We start from the raw sequence: 22,622 nt of genomic DNA on the forward strand, positions 1-22,622 counted from the left end.
ACTGTGCAGCTACTTGATGGCACCTGCCTGGAGTGGTTCCACCTGGACAGGATGGCCATTTGAGCCCTCTGCAGGGAGCTTGGCTTAGCACCGCAGGCCCATGTCCCTGCCCCCTAGGGTTGCCAGTTTCCATGTGGGGGCTGAAGATCTCCTGGAATTATAGCTAGTCTCCAGGTTACAGAGATCTTTTCCCCTTTGGAAAGGTGGACTCTATGGCATTATACTCCACTGAGGCCCCTCCCCAAACCCTGCCTCCCCAGGCTCCACCCCCCAAATCTCCAGTAATTTCCCAACCCAGAGGTGGCAACCCTTCCCCAGGGCTATCCCTGTCCTGCAGGTGTTGCCTTTCCTCAACTTCCTCACACAAGCTCATTCCAGGATGTTGTGGCCAAGGTAGTGGAGGTGTCCCACATATTGGCAAGCCACTGGCTTCACAGCTTCCTGGTTACTATGCTGCTGTGCCTGCAAGAGCATGTGCACTTCTCCATAGAGGAGGCCAAGCTGGCCCCCATCCATGCTGGATTCAATACATAGAATCATAGAATCATAGAGTTGGAAGGGACCACCAGGGCCATCAACTGCAACCCCCTGCACAATGCAGGAAATTCACAACTACCTCCCCCCTCCACACCCTTAGTGACCAGTAGATGGCCAAGATGCCCTCCCTCTCATTATCTGCCTAAGGTCACAGAATCAGCATTGCTGACAGATGGCCATCTAACCTCTTCTTAAAAACCTCCAGGGAAGGAGATCCCACCACCTCCCGAGGAAGCCTGTTCCACTGAGGAACCGCTCTAACTGTTAGAAATTTCTTCCTAATGTCTAGACGGAAACTCTTTTGATTTAATTTCAACCCGTTGGTTCTGGTCCGACCTTCTTGAGCAACAGAAAACAACTTGGCACCCTCCTCTATATGACAGCCCTTCAAGTACTTGAACATGGTTATCATGTCCCCTCTCAGTCTTCTCCTCTTCAGGCTAAACATACCCAGTTCCTTCAACCTTTCCTCATAGGACTTGGTCTCCAGACCCCTCACCATCTTTGTTGCCCTTCTCTGGACATGTTCCAGCTTGTCTACATCTTTCTTAAATTGTGGTGCCCAAAACTGAACACAGTACTCTAGCTGAGGTCTAACCAGAGCAGAGTAAAGCGATAGCATTATTCACAGGCTTTCCAAATATAGTGGGAACCATTGCCAATACCCACATTGCCCTTATCACTCCTGGGAGGGACCACAACTAATGGAGTCTACCGTAACTAATACCACTTCTACAGCCTGAGTGTGCATTGACTGGGGTTTATATTGCCTGCCAGGTGCCACCATTGGCTCAACTGGGGGCCAATTCACGCTGGACATGGCACCAATTGGCATCTTGTGCTTCCCAGGGCACCAGGCATGGTGGCTGTGGGGGGGGGGAAGGATGTATTTTTTGGACTCCATGAGCACCTATGGGCTATGGGTTTTGCTGGTTTTACTTCCACCAGTTCTAGGGGACGTTCCCAGACCGGGGTGGCTTAGAGAGACAATTAAAATCTGCCATACCCCTGCACTGCCACTGATGGCTGTAACTAGCACGGAATAGGAGGGCAGCCACAGCCCCTGTGGCACACAGAGAGGGCAGCAGAAGGCACCTCTGTGCCGGGTAGGAGAGGCAGTTATGCCACCCCTTCTGCATGCCACAGAGGTGGCGGCTGTCGTCCTCGCACCCCCCACAGTTACAGCCCCGCTGCCACCTCCCCTGCGAGCATAATGGCAACTGAAGAAACTTGGATGTGAAATAGGTCTTTAACCGATTGCCTGTCTTGTCATTCTCATTTTTGCACAATTTAGCGCTGTGCTGCAGTTTATTCTGGACTTGTAGATCCAAAGTTAAGTCATGTATAACTCGTGAGGTGTAATAAGTAGTAACTGGGTGTTATGTAACAGTAACTCGAGCTTTGTGCAACAATAAAAAATCTATAATAGGATTTGTTAATGTGTGGCTCCTTTGATGTGTAATGATAGAGATTAGCTAAGGGAGTGATTGTACCACACTGTACTGTTTATTTATTTATATAGCCACAGTGCTGCGGTTTTTTGCTACCTCTCCCACCGGCACAGGGGATTGTGTTGGCAGTGCGCCAGTGGGGCGCTGTGGTGCTGAGTCAGCATTTCTCCAGTTTATGCCCTCGTCTCTCCAAGGCATGCTGGCATAGCAGTCATGCAGCTCCCTGAGAGCTTTCACCCCCTCTCCTCAGGACTGCCTTCCTAACCTATCAGTTTAATCGATAAGGGTGCATATTGTTCAATGGGTAAATCAGAATATATCTCTTTACATAAGAGTGTATTTTCTGTACTGATCCATGAAGCTTAATACTTTCCAGAGCAACGAACCTGAAATGCTATAAAGTGTGCCCATAATCCAGAACGTATTCTAATATTGCATTCCTAATCTGATGACTGATTTTGTTTCAGTGCTTTGTAGTTCATGTTTCCTGGCCTTTCCCAGGTGGAACAATTGGCATGAACACATGACCATGGTTTTTGCCATCTTAGGTGTGTTTTTTCGTATTAGGTTGCTTTTATGTATTGTTAATAGCTGGCAGCTTTTTATTATTCAGAGTCTGAATCTTGCCAGATTTAAGATTTCTCTGGGCCTGAGGTTATACGATTTTATCGGCTCCATTTTCTCACATGAAGCTTGGTTCTTGGAGGAAGCTTTGCATTGCCGTTCCAAGTTTGTGAAAGGCTTTTCCGTTCAAGGTAGTTTTCATAGTTTTTACCTATTTAAGTTGTTTTTTTATTGTTACTCAATGTTTCAAATTATCTTAAGTTAGTTTTTACAGTATGTTATTATTTTACGACATGATTTTTCACATTGTAAACTCTTTTGAACCCTGAAGGTCGCATGGTATAAGGAACCAAGATATGACAAAGTTCATATGCCCATAAAATGCAAACTGCAGCCTTGTGCCGGCTCAATGGGCCTCAAAGACTGCACTTCTAAGACCACTTTCCTGGGAGTAAAGCTGCATTGAATAAAATGAAACTGACTTCTGAATAAAATTCCTTTGGCTTGCTCCCATGTTCATGCAGGAAGTGAGAGAATTTTTAAGCCTTAAACCTCCACTTGGTTTGGCTATCCTTGGGGGTTACCGCACTTATATTCCCAGTGATGTATTAAGAGTTTGAAAACATTATAAAATATACTGTTCGCACTTTCCATGTATTCCATGTATTCCCACCGATGTATTAAGAGTATTAAGCCGTGGTATCCAAAAACCCTTTTAAAGCGATGTTTTTTACAACATTTTCAAACTCTTAATACATCGCTGGGAATACAAAGTGCGGTAACCCCCCTTGTTTTATTAGCATAGGTTTTTTAAAGGGGACTTATTTTCTCTCTTATATTATGGCTCCTCACCTTGACAAACATTTTAACTAATACTTCTGCAGCTTTTGAACTGGTTTTAGTATTAAAATGGTCACTTAAAGAGGTTGCTATCATTGCATTTACTGTAGGATTGTTATTGAGTTTGTTTAATAACATACCGGCATGTGAAGAATTTATATAGACTACCATGGTTCACTTTCATTTGGCTCCTGATTACTATTTCATAGAAACAGGTCCAGTGACTCCCTCCCCATCAGCTGTTCTGCTACTGAGTTAGGTCTTTACTTAATCTTGTGGACTTCCAGATCTATCTGTTATTTCGCAGTGTTGTAAGCAGCCAGATCCCTCTTCCTGCTAAGGGGTACCACAAAGACACGGGGGCCAAAGGCTGGGATAAGAGCAAGACACTGCTCCCCACAAAATGGATGCCTCTCTGAGAGTTTTGGGATCCATCTTGAGTGCCAAACCTGGCCAGGAAAGCTGTTGGCCGCTGAACTTTCCTCCTGGCCCTAAGATGTGCCTGGCTGGACAATGGGGCTAGCAAATCTCCATTGTGTCACCCTAAGGCAGGGGTGGGGAACGTAAGGCCCGGGGGCCATATAAGGCCCGCGAAATCATTTGGTCTGGCCCTTTGTGGGTCCTGGCAGTTCTCTAGCTCAGAAGGATCTAAGACTGGCGATCGGCCCCCTCCCGCGGACAGGAATAGCCTCTATTCAAGGAGTATGTGAGTTTGTTTTGCTGAGAAAAGGAACCTTTCCCTCCCCTTGCAGAAGAGTTGTTAGCTATGGAGCTGCTAGGACCGCCCAAGAAACTGTGTTAACCCTTTCCCACCCGGGCCGTGAAGAAACATGGCAGACACTCGGAGCTGTCTCCGGTCGTGCCTCTTGGCTAAATGTTTGACCAAATATAGCAGGCTAATTTTTAAGTTGATAATTTTGTATGGCCCGCGAATGATGTTATAAATATCCAAATGGCCCTTGGCGGAAAAAAGGTTGCCCACCCTTGCCCTAAGGTGATCCAATTAGTACTCCAACCCGACCATTACTTACCTTATGTGCACCCATCCCACCAATCAATCAGTATTCAAGAGGCTTTCTCTTGGGTCCTGACACCACATCAAGGCTCTCCCCTATCTTTTTGTTGGAACGCTTGAAAAGCAATAAATTCTTTGTCTCTGGCTTTCCAGCGAGCTAACCTCATATCACCTCAGGACCCATTTTGGGGTATATATATTGGTCCTTTAGCCATTCATAGTGTGTCTACATTCTGGATCCGTGCATACACCCCTTTTTTCCTTTGCTCCTGGAAACGCTGGTTGTTTTCCTCTTCAGAGCTGCCTTCCCCGGATGTCCCTTCAAGACTGGTAGCTATCCCCCATCACTGAAACCCTATCCAACTTCCTCCCTTTTCTCTTAGTCAGCTCTTATATGCTTTGTGTGCATATGCTCATTGATTAAAATATATTTCTTGTTTTACTATGTTTATTCTTTATTAAAACCATATTTTAATTACCGGTATACAACTGCCTGCTCATTTGAGAGTTTTCACACAGGACTATCCCCTCTTGTTCTCTGCCTCCAGCTAATTTCCCCAGCTAAAGTGGAGACTGCCTATTTAGGGTAACAGTATATACTATCAGGGATTTTCATATGGATATTCTGTGATCGCAAGATAAAACCTTACTTAGCATTACTGGGCTATTTTAAATTATCTTAAATTATTTTAATGGGTTATTGTTTTATTGTGTTTTTAGACTGTAAACTGCTCTGAACCCGACCTTTGGGTTGGGGAGAGCAGGGTAGAAATGTAATAAATAAATAAAAATAATAACCTTCCACATTTGCAAAACAAAATATAAAAAATAATACTTGCAATTTGGCACCTTACCCACACAATTGCTTCTATTGGTTGTTGTCTCTGGTATTTTTCACCTTCTCATCTTCCTGCCTCTGTCAATCACATTGTCCAGGATGCAGGCCCAGAACATCCCTGACTGCCAAGGGAAGTATGTGGGTGAAGTCAACTCCCCATCTCCCACAGTTTTCCTCATGTTGTTGCTCCCATCATTCACCATGAAACCTTGACTAGCGATGTCATCTGCTGCTATGGTGGGCTGAGTTCTTTGATGACCCCAATTTAATGAAAGAAGTAGAACTGAAGAAGAAGCAGAGTTGGTTTTTATACCCTGATTTTTTCCTACCTATTAAGGAGTCTCAAATTGGCTTACAATCATTTTCCTTTCCTCTCCCCACACAACAGACACCTTGTGAGGTGGGGTGAGCTGAGAGAGTTTGGAAAGAACTGTGACTAGCCCAAGGTCATCCAGCAAGCTTCATGTGTAGGAATGGGGAAATCAACCCGGTTCTCCAGATTAGAGTCCACTGCTCTTAACCACTACACCATGCTGTAGACTAGGCTAGACTAGCAAAACAATGTTTACTTTCTGAAATCCAAATGTGACATATTAAGCACAGGACACTTTCCTTAAAGTGGAAATATTTGATTAAAAGGCTTCACCTTTCTTGGGACAGCAGTTAGCTACTGAAGAGGAATCACTTTCTTTGTTTTCTTCACCAGTTTTAATATCTTGAAGGAGAGCCTGTTTGAGTCTTCCTAGAGAGAATCGGGAATTCAAGAAGGCAAGATGACTTCGGATCAGAAGACATTCACTGAAATTGTAGACAAAGCTATTGCCAAGGCTGAAGATATTCTCCCAAAGGATAAGCTGTTTTCCTATAAATCTGTTCTGTTTCCTACAGTATTCTGCAGCCCAGAAACTTTCAAGGCTCTTGAGTCCTTTGAAGCCAGGAATGATGATATTATCCTAGCTGGGTATCCTAAAACTGGTGAATATGCAGCTTTCTTTTACATTAAGTGGTAACTGAAGCTCTTTCAGTGTAACAGGAGTTCTCCAAAACAGTGGGCTGGATCCTGTGAATGGCCTATGCTGAAGAGGAGTTTCCCCAGTTTCCTACTTCACAGTGACCAACAGAAAGGCCATACTGTGACTAAGAGACCCAAGAAGTGAATTGAGCAAATTTGCCTCCCTTTCCTCTTGTGCGAACAGTCTCTTGAGCACTAAAAAACTTTTTTTTTAAAAAAACTCTGTTGGTATATAGTGATTTGTGGAGCAGGGCTTTCCCACTACCCCTTCGCACTGAGTTATCTGAAATTTTGGACTCTCTGGAACAGCATTGTGGGCAAAGTGTATTTCTTTGGGGGCGGGATAGAGAACAGAGGGAAAATGCCACTCTCCCTTCTGAAGACTTAAGTGCCCATAAGTCTGTGGGATTGTTCTGTTGGTTAAATGCCAGTGTGATCTCAGCCAAGGACAGGGAAACGGTTGGAAACTCAGGGCTGCTTCTCAGTTTATATTTTGACGTTGTGTATAAATTCCCAAATGCAGATGACTTCCATCGATTGGAAATAGTACAGTTCTGTTGACACTGTTCCCCCCTCCCAACAAAATACATGGATATACAGGGCCTGAATTTTTCCTGGTCAGTACTTCTGAGAATTTTTAAGAAAGGTGGCAATTGGAACACGCATGCAGAATTTCTCATTTGGCACAGATATTTTATGTTTGAGTTTTGAACCACAATATAAAATGTATAATGAGAAATATCCTTAAGACAATGGGAACTAATGATACACATGAGATCTGACAAGTCTCAGCAGCAGAGACCTAATCACTTGATATACTTCTGGCCCTCAAGATATGACATGTCCCAGCTGGATAACTTTATGTGTTTACAAATGCACCACTTCTCAAACATGCAAGTGCAGATGTAAATCCCCCACAACATTATTAATTTTGTCCCAGGTTCCAACTGGTTTGTCCATATTCTACGTGACTTAGTAAGAACCATAAAGAAGAGTCAATGTGAAATGAATAAAGGAAGTGATGAATTGCTATACCTAGAATTTGGAGATCCAGGAAAATTTGAGGTTGGTTAAATTTTGTCTTTGTTTTCTTGTACAATAAATATAGTCACCACCTTAGAGAGTATCACTGACCCAAGAACTTTGCAACATCAGAACAGCTCAAAACAGCTTCCCTATCAGCAGAAAAGTAGCAGGAGTTGGGGGGGTTGTGTGAATATTTTTGATGGCACCTTCATAATTGGTTATAGTAATGCACCACTTTGCTCTGCCATATCAAGTGAAGAGTCTCAGTTGGTGGTAGTTGATGCTAACATGGAGACACTCTGTAAGGTACAGAAGAACAGTGTGGTGGCATGCAAATTCCCATAGCTCTTTCGTTGTACCCTGTAGGTCTGCGGTTGTCTTTAAAACATGCTAAAAATTATAAAATACAAAGAGGTGTTTTAGTTATGTTTGTGTGATGGTGGGGAGGAAGCTGTGTGATGTTTCTCTGTAATGCTTCAGCCTTGCTCATTTTGCCTGCCTGATTATTAGTGTGAGGCATGTTTGATCACAAAACATTTATGCATTCGCACACCGAGCTTGGGGCCTTGTGATGAATACTGCCACCTGTGCAAATGCAGCATGTTAGTAGAGTTGACCATGAGCATGTATCAGTAGTTGTTCCCTAGACAAACCACCATGCTGAATGCTGCCACTGCTCACAGGCAAAACTATTTGCAATGTTGCTTTTTAAGTAACAGTGAGCAAATTGTTAAGGCAATCATATGCAAGGCACTTGACTCAACAGCAAACAGGCATTTTGAACAATGTTTTGCAAACATCAAATCATCTCTGATCAGAGCTTGTAATCTCTATACAGAATGTGGAAAGCGGGATCACCGTCAGGGCTGCCACAGTTCCAGGTTGGGAAATGTCAGGAGATTTTGGGGATGGAGCCTAAGAAGGGTGGGTATTGGGGAGGAAAGGGACTTCAATAGGGTTTAATGGAAGACCACCCAAGAAATTCCTATGTGATGAAAGGCAATGGCAAACAAGGTCTCCATTAGTTGGTTGTGACTTGACAGCACTCTTTACCACCGTAAACTTGCCTTCAAATTTTGCTTCCCAACTGTTGGAGCCAGAAGACTGAAGATGGTCACACTGCAGAAACCTGATGCATTCTTTGGTCTTACCATTTTCCTCTTCTGAATCAGTCACTCCTTCATGACCCGTGAAATATACTTTAATTGTGCAGGGAAAGATAAATATCCTCTAATTGGGATATTTTTCATTTCTTTTAAGTAGAGAATGAAGAACTTACCATCCAGACGGGTATTAGGAACACACCTTCTTCCACATATGTTGCCTGAGTCCATTTTTAAGAACAAAGCCAAAGTAAGTGTTGTTCTAATCAAGACATTGTCAGAGATGAAAGACACTTGTGGAAAATTAATTGAGTCAGATATCCTAAAAAGGCCATTGAGCTGAAATATCTAGAAAAAGATGGAACCTTCCTCATATCATCCTTCTAACTTTCATATTAACCCAAATAGTGCACTCATGTGTCACAAACATAAATTATCTGTGAATCATGCAGAGATGGAGAGAGTCATTGTGGTGGGTACTCTAGTTTACAGGAACCTCTGTTTCTCATGCCACACTAGGTGCCCTCTCCCAGAATACTGTTGGGTTCTAGCACACAGTTTGGGAATGACTGGTTGAGTGAACATGCACTCAACTTGGTGATGTCATTTTCTTTGACATTCACCTTCCTGAAATATATTGAATGCAAAATATTGACTTACCTTAAAGAAGAGAGTTGGCTCCAAAGGAAGCCAGCGAGAGCTTTTCTCCACTCAGGAAAAATGGTTAGGCTTTCTTAAACTCTCAGGAACCAGTGAAGGAATTATCTCAATTGTTCCTCAAGACTTACAGAGTAAGGTGATGCTACAAAGGAAAATTTCCTTGTTTAGCCAAAAAGAAAGAAAGAAAGAAAGAAAGAAAGAAAGAAAGAAAGAAAGAAAGAAAGAAAGAAAGAAAGAAAGAAAGAAAGAAAGAAAGAAAGCAGAAATGGTATCAGTTGAAAAATACTTGACATAGAATAGGACACTTTCTGACCCACTTGCTCAGCCTGTGTGCAGGATAAAACTCTTCATCTCTGCCATGTGGCCAACTGAAGAATTAGGGCAGTTTTGATAAGGGAGCCCTATGTCCAGTGGGACTGGCATGCATCAATCCATATAAATGAGAGCCATCATGGTTTAGTGTTTAAGAGCGGTGGACTCTAATCTGAAGAACCAGGTTTTATTTCCTGTTCCTCCACATGAGCAGCTGACTCGAATCTGGAAAACCCGCTTTGAGTCCCACTCTTTCACATACTTACAATAACGTTAGCTTGAAAATCCTTCCTATCTTCATCATTTTCTCTTTACTCAGGCTGAAGAAGAGTTGAAACCCAATGGACTGCTTGGCATGTGCAGTCTAAATTCATTTCCTCCTATTGGTTTCTTTTATGCTAGGAAGGCACATACTATAACTCATGAACTGCTGAGTTCTGTTGTCCAGTTTGGTCACGCACATCTCATTTTTCCTGAGTGGTGAAAAGCTCTCACTGGCTTCCTGTGGAGCAGGCGGAAGGCCCTGAACACTCATGGGATCTTTGTAATATCTGTTCTTTTACTATCGTTCAACTAGGGCATCATGGGAGCAATTTGATTCTGAAGACAGGCAGTACAGTTATCAATTCTAGTTCAGGATTTTCAATGAGCAATTCCATTCCAAAGGTGTGTCACAATGAAATCCTACACAGTTACTGTAGTCTAAACCCATTGATTTCATTCACTGCAAGACAATTTTTGCTAACAATGCTCTGCTAGCTGCCTTTCTTTTTGTTCACATTCACGCTCCAGTCTGTACAGACTGTTTGATTTCCTTTCCCAGTAGCTGAATGGCGTCATCTTTGGAAGAATGAGATGTCCCAACTATCAAGGAACCTACATTTTCTTTTGCTGAAACTTTGACTACCCATTAACTTTCCACTGACAGGCCCTTTCACAACACTCAAGATACCCAAGCTTATAAAATACTAAAATTGATTATTTTCACTTCAAGAAGAGTTGTTCTTCTCTCTTCCTTAGGTTCTGGTGCTGATTAGAAATCCAAAGGATGTGGCTGTGTCTTATTTCCATTTCAGTAACAGGATGCCCACCCTTCCTTCATTCAGGACATGGGATGAGTTCTTCAGAGATTTTATAGAAGGCAAAGGTAGGAGATTTCACTTGATTTAGATACTTTATGTATGGCTAACCAGTAGTTAAGTTTCACTCCACAGTTTCCCCTTCAGCCAGCATTTTGTCTTTGTTCAGATGATAATTATATAGAATGCTGAGATCCCTCTCTCTTCTGCCTGGATTTGGTTCATATGATTCTATTGCAGTCATTGTTATAACTTTTTCTAAATTAGTAATTATATCCCATAGTGCCACCAGCAATTAGATATTAGGATAATTCTAGGTATGTTTACTTGGAAGGAAATCCCATTTTGTTCAGTAGTTTTACTCCAAAGTAAGTGTGTACAAGATTTCAAACTTGCCTTCCCTTCGTCTTGTAATTACACGAGATGATCCCTATCCTGTCAGTAATACATAACCATTATTACTTAAGAGCAATGGCTGCAGTCAGATGCCACAGATGTGTATCAAAATCTATTCACTATTTTGATTGCAAAACACAAGTTTTATGCTCGGTTTCAAACAATGAAACTCAAGATCCATCACTAACGTTTCATTTCATTATTCAATTTTGACTTTGTTACTCTTCACTAGAAATGTTGGCAGGCTTGATTAACTCATTGAATTAATGCAACTAAGCTATTTTTTCATTACTGCCTTTTATCTTTGTAGTTATATTGATATGTGGCCTTTTTGTTTTAGTGGCCAGGGGCTCATACTTTGATTATCTGATGGAATGGAACAAATACATTGATGACAAGAACATTACGTTCATAACCTACGAAGAAGTGAAAATGGTAAGCAGCAGGGTTTTTACCATGATGTTTGACATCAATATTATCTGTAGCGAACATTTAAACATTTGCTTAAACCAAGGCTGCTTTGGTTACCAATTTGCAATGCTTTTTTTTTTTAGAACATCTACACTATGTTATGGTCTAATCAAGCTCAAAACTTTGATTCCCCATCCTCAATATCCCCTTTCTCAAATCTACTTTTCTTTTTAAGACAATTGCAGTCCAAGCATATTATCAGGTAGTCTGGACAGGAGGGTGAGTATTATCCAAGGTTCTGCCCATATCAGCTATTTTCTTTTTCTTGATCTTCATGGCTATAATTTCCCCTGCTGGGCCATTGGAGGGACAGTTGCTTGACGAACAATTATATTTATTCCCAAGACTCACAGCAATGTCACAATGACAAATTTTGTTTGAGGACCACTGACTCAATCAATCAGTCATTTATTTATTTAAAACATTTTATGCCGCCTTTCCATCCAATCAGGGTCCACAAGACAGTGAACATAAGAGCATTAAAACATTTCAACAATTACAATACAGTGAAAAATGTTAATATTCAGTGAAAAACACATAAAGAAACAACACCAGAAGGAGAGCCAAAAAACGTTTCTGGGGGGGATGCCAGACGAAACAAAAAGGCCTTCACCTGCTGGTGAAAGACACCAATAGATACCTCCCCTTTTGCAGGAGCCAGAGATGGGAGTGAAGAAAATGGCTGACTTCTTGGGATTCTTTATTAATGAGGAAGAAATCCAAATGATTGTAGACCAGAACAATTTCCAGGAAATGAAGAAGAACTCTGAGTGTACCCATGGCGTTTTTGGAAAAATACTCTTCCGTAAAGATTTCCATTAGCAATCATTGTTGTGGACCCAGTAGGCCTGATGTCTTCTCTTTGATTGCTGATTTCTTTCAAGAAATGTTCTGCAGATGAGTTTCTTACTCTTTTCTTTGCTATTAAAAGTTTCAAAACGTTTCCCCAAATTCAGGAAAGGAAACTTTTTTTAAAATTACGTTTTAGTTGGTAGCTGCTTTTTTAACAGAAAATATAATCACATCTATATATTCTCAGAAACCTTTTAGAGGCATTCAATGAAGTTGTAGAGAAGGAAAATCAGGATCTCATCTGCAGAGGTGTTCAACTGGTTATCTGTACAGAGCCTTACATGTTGTATATGTATAGTCTTTGTATAGACACATGTGTGTAGTCTTTGTATAGATAAATATGTTGAACTCATGGAATGAGAACAGAGGACACTATCTCCACATATTCACTTGAAAGGGCTATTGCCCTTGCTGTTTGGGGATAACGTTGCCTTCCTCTGGTACATTGAGCCCTCCAGCAACACATGAGGCTCTTCTGCTTATAACCTATAAGACTGAAGAAGAAGAAGAGTTGGTTTTTATATGCAGACTTTCTCTACCACTTAAGGGAGACTCAAACTGGCTTACAATCACCTTCCCTTCCCCTCCCCACAACAGACATCCTGTGAGGTGGGTGAGGCTGAGAGAGCGCGACTTGCCCAAGGTCACCCAGTTGGCTTCATGTGTAGGAGTGGGGAAACAAATCCAGTTCACCAGATTAGCCTTCGCTGCTCATTGGAGGAGTGGGGAATCAAGCCCGGTTCTCCAGATCAGACTCCACCGCTCCAAACCACCGCTCTTAACCACTACACTACGCTGGCAAGTATGGCACACTTTACACACAGTTCCATACTTTGCTTATAATATTAGAATGGTTGGTTTCACACTCCCACCACACCCTGAAAGAGTTAAAAATGGAAAGATTTCTTTTGTTCATCAAGTTCTTAATTAATTCTTTTATGTTAATAATACGCATGCAGGAGATATCGGAGACTGGAAGAGCATTTTCTCGGAAGCTCAGAGCCAAGAAATGGACCAAAAAATTGAAGAGTGCTTAAGAGGAACTAAGCTTTGTGAGATGATGAAGTATGACATTTACTGCCGGTTTTGAGGAATCAAGAAAAATAAAGAAATTTCAGTTTCTCAAATACAATTTCTTGCTTTGTATGTGTTTGTATTCAAGTAGGTTGTCACCACAAAGTAAAACTGCTTTCAATATGCTTTTAACTGTGCAGACATATAAATAATGTTCGGTCTATATTACACCCATTGACATTTCACTAAAGAAAAATCAGTTCTTTTTTTTAATTTGAGGTGCATAGATAGGATTGGCATCTCTGATTCGGGGAATTCCTGGTGATTTTGGAGGTGGAGCCTATAGAGGGCTTGGTTTGGGGAGGGGAGGGACCTCAGCAGGGTATAATTTATTTTATTTATGATTCAATTTGTATCCCACCCTCAATCTCCAGCCAAGGCCAGGCTCAGGGCAGCTAACATCATCAAGACAACATACAATATAATAAAACCATAGTATACAATAAACCTTAAAAATATTAAAAGCCAGTTCCCATTTGTTAATCAATTGAATAATTAAAACAAGTGGTGCTCATCGCAAGAGCATAGGGCCTCAGTGGGCTTGGAGGAACAGTCAGGGCCCCTGATTTGAGTTGGTAACAGCATGGAGGGGGTAGGGAGGCCAGCTCTGTTGATGGACTGTAGCTGCCCTCAACTATAGGCCAGCTATAATGCCAAACATTTTGCACTGGGAAATAGCCAGTTTCTCCAGGGTAACTAATCTCTATAGCCTGGAGATTACTTGTAATTCCAGAAGATCGCCAGGCTCCACCTGGAGGATTGCCAGGTCGCTTAGATTGGTGGGCAATTGCCCGCCAATCCAGTGTCCGGCTTGCAAGTGTGGATCACATGCGCACGTGACCACGCCGATGTGATTGCATCACTTCCGGTTTACACCCAGAAGCGCCACATTGCAATGGGCCTTTTACCTCTCAAACTCCCAGTTTGAGTGGTAAAAGGCTCATTGTGATGTGGCGCTTCTGGATGTAAACTGGAAGTGACGCGATCGCGTTGGTGGGCTATAACAAACAAGTTGTGAATACACGGTTGTCTATCACAGGCTGATGAAGCATTCGAAATGTGATTATATCTGGATTTCACGTCCTTTGCTTGGAATTTATTTGATACACATCTGGAATTCGTGTGGAACCAACAATCAGTCATATTCGATGATGAATGGAGGCAGTGATCTGTCCTACTTCTGTGGACTTTAAATGGCCAACTCTACCTGTTGAATTGATCTCTGAATGGCCAACTCTACCTGTTGAACTGAATTCTTTTTATGTTTACTGGGTCTAGCGTTTTCCTGTGTACGTGTTGGATTCTTATAGAGCCTACTTGAGGAAATTCTATGTTCTGTTTGTGTTTGTGTTTTCTAATTCGTAGTTATAAGATTATTTAGGTAGTTAGACAGCTTAGGAGTTATATTATGTGTGTATAGTACTTGGAGGTTGGCAACCCTAGACATAGGAGGGAGAAATCCCCTCTGCAGGTCTCTTAGTGAATGTGGGGACTGATGGTTTGGTGGGACGGAAAGAGAGGGAATGGGGAGAGGGGAAGAAAAAAGGGCAGGAGGAAAGTAATGCCCTTTCCCCACAATTTCCTCATGGGTTCCTGCTTATATAGTCTAGTTTGTCCATGAAAAGAAATGATGCCGCTAGTTACAATGTGCAATTGTGTAATGTGCAATTATTCTTGGCAGCCACAAGGTGGCATGCTGTAGGCTACTAGGCAGACATGAGGTAGCTGAAACAAGGAATACCAGATAGGGCTGTGCTCCTTTTCTTGCTTCTGAAGAGCAGCGTGCCTGTAGCCAAAAGCTCCTAGCTAGATGTACTTCTGACATTGTTATTACTCTTGACCAGGTATACATGAGCCATCAGGAGCTAAATAAAAAAGCAAGAATGAATGTAAAATCAGCAGTGGCAAAACACTCCATAAACATAGTCTGCCTTGTAAACGTTGTGATGTGATGTCACCCCTTGGGTCAGGAATGACCCAAGGCTTGCACAGGGGACTACCTTTAATGAAACAAATAACCAGAGTTTTTTTTTAAAAAAAGTATATTGGTATGTTTACTGATCCTCGGAGTCAAAGCATACTAAGCTCTGGTCCTAAAATGGCTGAAAATGTTTGGATACAGAGATAATCTGGCAAAGCTTATTTGAACCACACTATGACCTAAAGTGCACAAATGTGATTCTTTTTCTTTACGTAAGACTCTCAGCCCAAAATGATGAATTCATGAAGTTGCTGGTCTCTGGCAAACATGTCCCCCTTGGCTGCAAAACAGATGCAACTTCATCACATATTCTAGTTTCTATAATTTTGTCCTGTCTTGTGGCATATAAGAACAGGTAAACAATAAAGAATTGCAAGCATCACTCTCAGAGTGGCTATTTTTCCCATTTAAAAGGGTTACTGTGTAAATGCAGCCTTTAGAACTGTAGATGAACATACAAAATGTCATTTCTGTGCAGTTTTGCCTGATTTAAGCTGATTGTGACTTGACGGCACCAAACAAACGAACAAACAAACAAATAGACCTGTAGATTTGGCTAGCTGCAGTAGCCAACACTTAAAAATAATAATATCCACCACAATTATGTATTTATTATTTATTTTTTAGGTTTATAGTTTTATAGTTATTTGTTTATAGTTATTAGCCGCATTCTCTTCCCAGAGGCACAACTGACACACAGCTTTTGCAGTGAAATTATGTTAAAGTATTAGCCAAATTGCTCGGTTATGAAAATTTATATGGGGGAATTAGCAAATCAATAACCGGCAACAGGCTTAACTTCAGGATCTAGCCTGTGTATACCAGAGCCCATTCCATGTTTCAATGAATAAGGCAGAAGCAGTGGTTTTTCTTTTAAAAGGTTTACTTAATAATATGTACACACACACACAAGAATATACACAACATACATTCAGAGCCTATGGAATAAAGATGGTAAAATAGAGACGTTCGCCAATGTTGCATGTTTCCCTTTGAAGAGGGGCAATAATCACCTGATCCTGAAGACAGCATCCTAGATTCCGTGCAGCAGGGAGGAATGAAAAGGGGGCGGGGGGGTCCCCTGCGTGTTCGAGCATCGCTGCCTACACTAACAAAGTGACAGCAAGTATGAGAGGGGGAAAGGAAGGATAGCTTATGGCTGAAAGCGACCCCAGTTATACTCTTTTGGGGGTGGGGGGTGATGGGCTTACCCCCTCGTGGTTCCCATGGCAAACAAAGGCAGACACTAGCATTAATGGTCGGCTGCTAGGGAGGGGTGATGGGTGATTTACACTGGCTAACTTGAACCTATGGACTTGTGCAATTCCGGGAGACCCGGGAGACCCTGGAGGCAGACACTAGCATTAATGGTCAGCTGCTAGGGTGGGGTGATGGGTGATTTAGATGGGCTAACTTGAACCTATGGACTTGTGCAATTCTGGGAGATCCGGGAGACCCGGGATGGGTTTATTGGGTTTGACCCAAAGAAGCAAAAAGCTGTGTCTGGGTGAGTCACTTCCTGGTTGCCTGAGGTGCGATCTCTTTGGTGCTGATACCTCAGGGGCTTCTGATGGATCGTTAGTCATGCAGATGGAGGGGGGGCTGGCTACGTGACTAGTTGTTCCTTGCAAAATGGCATCTGCTGGACACTCGAACGGGATTACAGGAAAATGGATTCCCTCTGGTTCACTCGGAGGGTCGTTCTGCCCGTGGTTCCTTGCGGGAGCCCTTTCCATAGTGTTTGGGGCTTGCTGCAAATCTGGAACGGTGTCGACACATCACTCCGGGGTTGCCATGCATCCAGTTCGGGAGATGGGAGCCGTTTGGCTACAAAAGATTAACATATATTTGCAATAGTTTTGCCAGGTCCCTCTTCACCACCGGCGGAAGGTTTTTTGGGCGGATCCTGAGGAGGACAGGGTTTGGGGAGGGGAGGGACTTCAATGCCATAGAGTCCAATTGCCAAAGCGGCCATTTTCTCCAGGTGACCTGATCCCCATCGGCTGGAGATCAGTTGTAATAGCAGGAGATCTCCAGCTAGTACCTGGATATTGCCAACCCTAATTTGCAACAAATAATTGCTTTCTCTCCATACCATAAACGGCTCCAAAAAAGTCTGAAGCAGAGTGAAGAAAGTAGCCACACGGTGAGAAATTGGTAGCCAACATCTCACTGCATGTTCAGGGCCATCAAATGGTTTAAAGGTGAACCAGCCCATGTGATATATATATATATATTTTACGCTTTGAAAATCCAAATCTTTGGTAGTGTACATGGTATCATCTTTCTTCTCTGCGTTGTTTATGAAGCTTTTGCAAAGCAGGATGGCATTCTCTCACAGTTCTCAGCAAATGGTTATACAACAGGGCTCAAATGCGGTGATTTTTAAATGCTGTCTTTGTGTGTGTGTGTGTGTGTGTGTGTGTGGAAATACTTCTCTCTTCTGTTTATTTATATGCTTTAATGGCATTAAAAGGTCTCCTGTCCAGTGCAGATGCCATGAAAGCAGGAAGGAAAGAACCATAAACTGAGTAAGCTAGTCCTGTTGCAGCCCGCAGTGTTCTCATTAGGGTTGCCAGGTCCCTCTTTGCCACCGGCGGGAGGGTTTTGGGGCGCAGCCTGAGGAGGGCGGGGTTTGGGGAGGTGAGGGACTTCAATGCCATAGAGCCCAATTGCCAAAGTGGCCATTTTCTCCAGGGGAATTGATCTCTATAGGCTGGAGAGCAGTTGTAATAGCAGGAGATCTCCAGCTAGTACGTGGAGGTTGGCTTACTTCTCATTGGGGAACAAGGTTTTTACCTTTGGAGGTTGATTGGCCTTCCCTCCCTCCTCTTTCTAAAGCAGAGCTATGAAGATCTTCTTCAGAAGAAGTCACTGCACTCATATGTCAATGAAAGCAGCAGATGTACAGAAAGCTCCCCTTGGAAGTTCATCAATCCAAGAAAGGATTAAGGCAGTTCTTAAAAGCCACCCCACCTAGCTCCTTTTAAATAAACTTAAAACAACAGCAACAACTAAGGAAGGGTTCTATCTGGGCAAGAATAAGGACATTTATTGGAGGTGGAACTAGGGATTTCAGCCTTCAGGTGGGACCTGGGGATCCCCCAGAATTTGACTTAACCTGTCCTACAACCTACATAAAATAGAACTTTACTTTCACTAAACTGTCCTTTTATTACTTTGAAAGTTCATTAACCAAGACCAAAGAGAGCATACCTCTCGATTATCATTTATGCATGGGAGTTTTACCTGAGGTTCGTTGCTTGCTGGACCCACACTTCCCTGTTAGGAATCTATGCACCAGCAGTCTCCAAGCTCAAAGCAAGCACCCACTCCTTGAAATGCTGCTTTGTAATTGGCGTACTTTGTAGAACTTACTGTGAGAGAAAATTCCCCTCAAATTCAATTGTCACATAAAAAAGCATTTTAAGAACAACAACAACAACAAAAAGGACAATCTGAAAAGAAAGTGGGGGGGGGATCTGAGCCTCGGTTTTAAAAAGATTTTCTTTTGCTCAGAAAGAGCTCAGAGGAAGCAAGAAGCAGGAAGTATTTGAATCCCCGCCTCTGGACACGCTGCTTTGTAATTGGCTGTGAGAGAAATCAAGCTTGGGTGTCCTTTGCCTTATGCATGGGGATTTCACCCAGGCTTTGCTGGAAGCAAAGGTTAACAGAGGAATAGGAAAACCTGGACATTGCAAGGGCTGGGCCTGAGGTCATCTCTAATGGATGGAAAACGCATGCATAACTCCAAAGAACAACCGAAACAGACCGGGAGCGAACGTGAGTGAAAGTACCCATGCATAACTACTTTTTGATTATGGAGTTTCCTTCTAGAGGAAAATTTTTCATTGGCCCTGTATTCCCATTGGTGCTAGCATGCCAAATTTTGCGCTGGTCGTTAGGCAATGATTTCGGGTGAAATAGCTGTCGCTCCAGCCATCTCTCAGCGCTAGTTGTAAAGGTTACGGGAATAGTGAATTTAATTAATCTTCACCCTCAAATGTTTTTGTAAACACCCTAAGGCAATCTTAAAGACCAACGTTAAATATCTGGGAGTTCCTTTCATCACCTCTCCATCGTATGGGCCTGCAGGCAGTGGCGGACTGGTCATTGTGTTAGCTTGCCCGATGGCAAGTGGGCCTTGTGGGCCCCTGATGAAGCGGGGGCCCCTTAAACATTACACAATACGTTAAAAATAAAAATTAATAAAAAATTAAATGATAGCCTTATAGTTGTGGGTGGGACCCCTTTATCTCCTGGCAACCAATATTTTTAGACCCGGTCCGCCACCGCCTGCGGGTAAAGGCTTGTCAACATCATTTCCCTGCTGCTGGCAAACTTGTTATCTGCGCCTGCCCCAGATATTTGGTACACAATTGGAAACACTGCTTTTTGAAAAGTTACAGTGGTTTCTCCTCCTTCCTCACTATTTCCTCATATACCAGGTTAACAGTCTCGGGAGGCTGGATGAAGAATTAGTGAGGTATCTCCAAAACAGCATGAGGAACGCATACTGCATGCAGGCTGCCTAAAGTGTAGGGTTGCCAACCTCCAGGTATTAGCTGGAGAGTTCCTGCTATTACAACTGGTCTCCAGCCGACAGAGATCAGTTCACCTGGAGAAAATGGCATCAGAGATCAGTTTACCTGGAGAAAATTCGACTCTCTGGCATTGAAGTCCCTCTGTTCCCCAAACCCTGCCATCCTCAGGCTCTGCCCCAAAAACCTCCCACCGGTGGCGAAAAGGGACCTGACAACCCAACTGGGGTGGCAGACCATTCTGAACAAGATAAAGCTAATTCACAGTGGGTAGCCGTGTTAGTCTGTCTGCAGTAGTAGAAAAGGGCAAGAGTCCAGTAGTACCTTAAAGACTAACAAAAATATTTTCTGGTAGGGTATGAGCTTTCGTGAGCCACAGCTCACTTCTTCAGATACCAAGATAAAGATAAAGCTGCAGTGGAATATTGCCCTAAGCAACGTGCAGAAATGGTCATGCCTAGACAGGGTTGCCAACCTCCAGGTACTAGCTGGAGATCTCCTGCTATTACAACTGATCTCCAGCCGATAGAGATCGGTTCACCTGGAGAAAATGGCCGTTTTGGCAATTGGACTCTATGGCATTGAAGTCCCTCCCCTCCCCAAACCACGCCCTCCTCAGGCTCCACCCCCAAAACCTCCTGCCGGTAGTGAACAGGGACCTGGCAACCCTATGCCTAGAGCATATTAGGGGCTACTGATGCATCAAGGAACTAGAGCTAGTGAATAATTAGAACTAGAGAGTTCAGCCATGGCATAATTCGGACAATCTTTGCCTAAATGGCACTCCAAGTCACCGCTTCGGGCAAAATCTTTACCTTGGCTTATGACTGGACTGACTTTGACTGCAGCTGGGGCATCTCTGGAATAATGAGCCATAAATTATTATCTTGCTGCTCATTATGTAACTTTCAAAAATCTGACACCATCCTCTACTGTTTCTCCACAGAGGATTAATACCACAGTGATGTAACAGGGCTGAAATGTTGGGGAGATTTTCACTTCTACAGCTGCAGTGTGTGAGAAAATCCTCCCATAACGACAATGAAAAAAGAATGCTCATTGAAGCACATGACCACGTGAATGCCTAAAATTTGGGTTCAAGCTAAGCTTAAGATTCTCTCTGTCTTCAGAATCCAGCTATAAGGTCTGCCACCTTTGATAGATAAACCCAAGACTGTTATTAAAACTGCATTTATAGCTCCCATTTATTCCCTCATAGAAATCAAGGCAGTTTCCCAAGTAGGCCCCCATTCAAGCACTGACTTGCTTAGCTTCTGAAAGGCTGCTATATAGTGTGCCCACAATACCTACACGAGGGTTGCCAACCTCCAGGTACTAGCTGGTAGGGCTGTCAATTCGGTTCGGTCCGAACTGAAAATCAACTGAATTTCCCCTGATTCGGTGATTTTCTGTTAGGACGGATCCGAACACAAAACTGGCGGGCAACCGGGGGGGCCGAATTCAGCGAGTTCGGGAGTTCGCGAATAAATTCGGCCAATTTGGCCCCCCTTCAGGGGAGCCCGCTGAAAGGCGCGGGCTGCCCTTTAAACTGATCTGAGCCTCCCAGCTGGGAGGCTCAGATCAGTTTAAAGGGGCCCCGCGCGCCTTCAGGGAATCCCTGAAGGCGCGCTTCGGCCGAATTTTCCCCCGAACTCCGGATCCCCCCGAATTACCGGGGATCCGAAGCGGGGGAGTTCGGACTTCGGCACGTACCGAGCCCACAAGGGTCAAATTCGGCCGAATCCGAACTGTACCGAATTTTTTTTTTTTTTGACAGCCCTACTAGCTGGAGATCTCCTGCTATTACAACTGATCTCCAGCCAATACAGATCAGTTCACCTGGAGAACATGGCCGCTTTGGCAATTGGACTCTATGGCATTGAAGTCTCTCCCCTCCCCAAACCCCGCCCTCCTCAGGCTCCTCCTCAAAATCCTCCCGGCGGTGGTGAAGAGGGACCTGGCAACCCTAACCTACACTGAGTCCCTTATGCTTCTGCTATTTCCTGGTGGACAAGTACCAGTATTCGCATTAACTGTGAACTTAAGCATATCATGAGAGGACGGGCAGGAAGGGATGTCAGTATTCGGCTCTCGTGGCCTCTTCTTACATGCCGCTTTGGGGTCAGAAAGGAATTTTCCTCTAGGCCACATTGGCCAGGGATCCTAGAGGGGTGTTTTGGTTTTTTTGCCTTCCTCTGGCCATAGAGCAGGGGTCACTGGGGGAGTGGGTGGGAGGTAGTTGTAAATTTCCTGAGTTGTGCAGGGGGTTGGACTAGATGACCCTTGAGGCTCCTTCCAGCTCTGTTTCTAATTGCTGATGTGCACACAATGTAAAATCAAACAAACAAACAATGAGTATCAAACTGAAGCAAATATTATGTTGCTGATCAGATCTGGTGATGGGAACCGGAAGGAAAGAACGATAGGCTGTGTGGGCTAGACAGAGAAAGTCTGGTGTGGAACCGAGAAACAGGATTTGACCGGTTTGAAATCTGGCCTCACCTTAAAGCTCCTTACGAAGAGGGTTCCAGGCATATTGTTCAGTTCAATAAATAATAGGATTTTGGAGTTCCATGGAAGTTAGTCAACCCAAGCAAGGATTGAGAAAGTATTTAAAGAGACATTCGATATGGCTCTAGGGGAACAAACAGTCTTAAAAAATATCGGCATTGATTGCAAGGGATGGGAACTTGAAAAGACCACAATGAAAGACAGAACAGAAATGAGAACAACCAAGATATTACATAAGCAACAGAAGCATACTTGGGAATTACAATCAAGACAAGCAGGGGACACATAAGACGTGTGTATGGGGGGGAAGAAATCTCATCCCCCCCACTCCCTTGTTGGGTCTCCCACTCATCAGCCAG

The 22,622-nt window shown here is 43.3% G+C and overlaps 1 protein-coding gene across 1 annotated transcript; it reads left to right on the plus strand.

Moving 5' to 3' along the window:
• The first annotated feature begins 6,018 nt into the window (after positions 1-6,018).
• LOC130481215 (sulfotransferase 6B1-like) lies at positions 6,019-13,246 on the plus strand. The gene is made up of 7 exons (XM_056853965.1): positions 6,019-6,220; positions 7,198-7,322; positions 8,547-8,636; positions 10,379-10,505; positions 11,174-11,268; positions 11,959-12,113; positions 13,114-13,246. Exons 1-7 carry the CDS (start codon positions 6,019-6,021, stop codon positions 13,244-13,246), a joined length of 927 nt encoding a protein of 308 aa, XP_056709943.1.
• Positions 13,247-22,622: the final 9,376 nt, after the last annotated feature.

The sequence above is a fragment of the Euleptes europaea genome, chromosome 7 (assembly GCF_029931775.1).
Source record: "Euleptes europaea isolate rEulEur1 chromosome 7, rEulEur1.hap1, whole genome shotgun sequence".
Lineage (NCBI taxonomy): Eukaryota > Metazoa > Chordata > Lepidosauria > Squamata > Sphaerodactylidae > Euleptes > Euleptes europaea.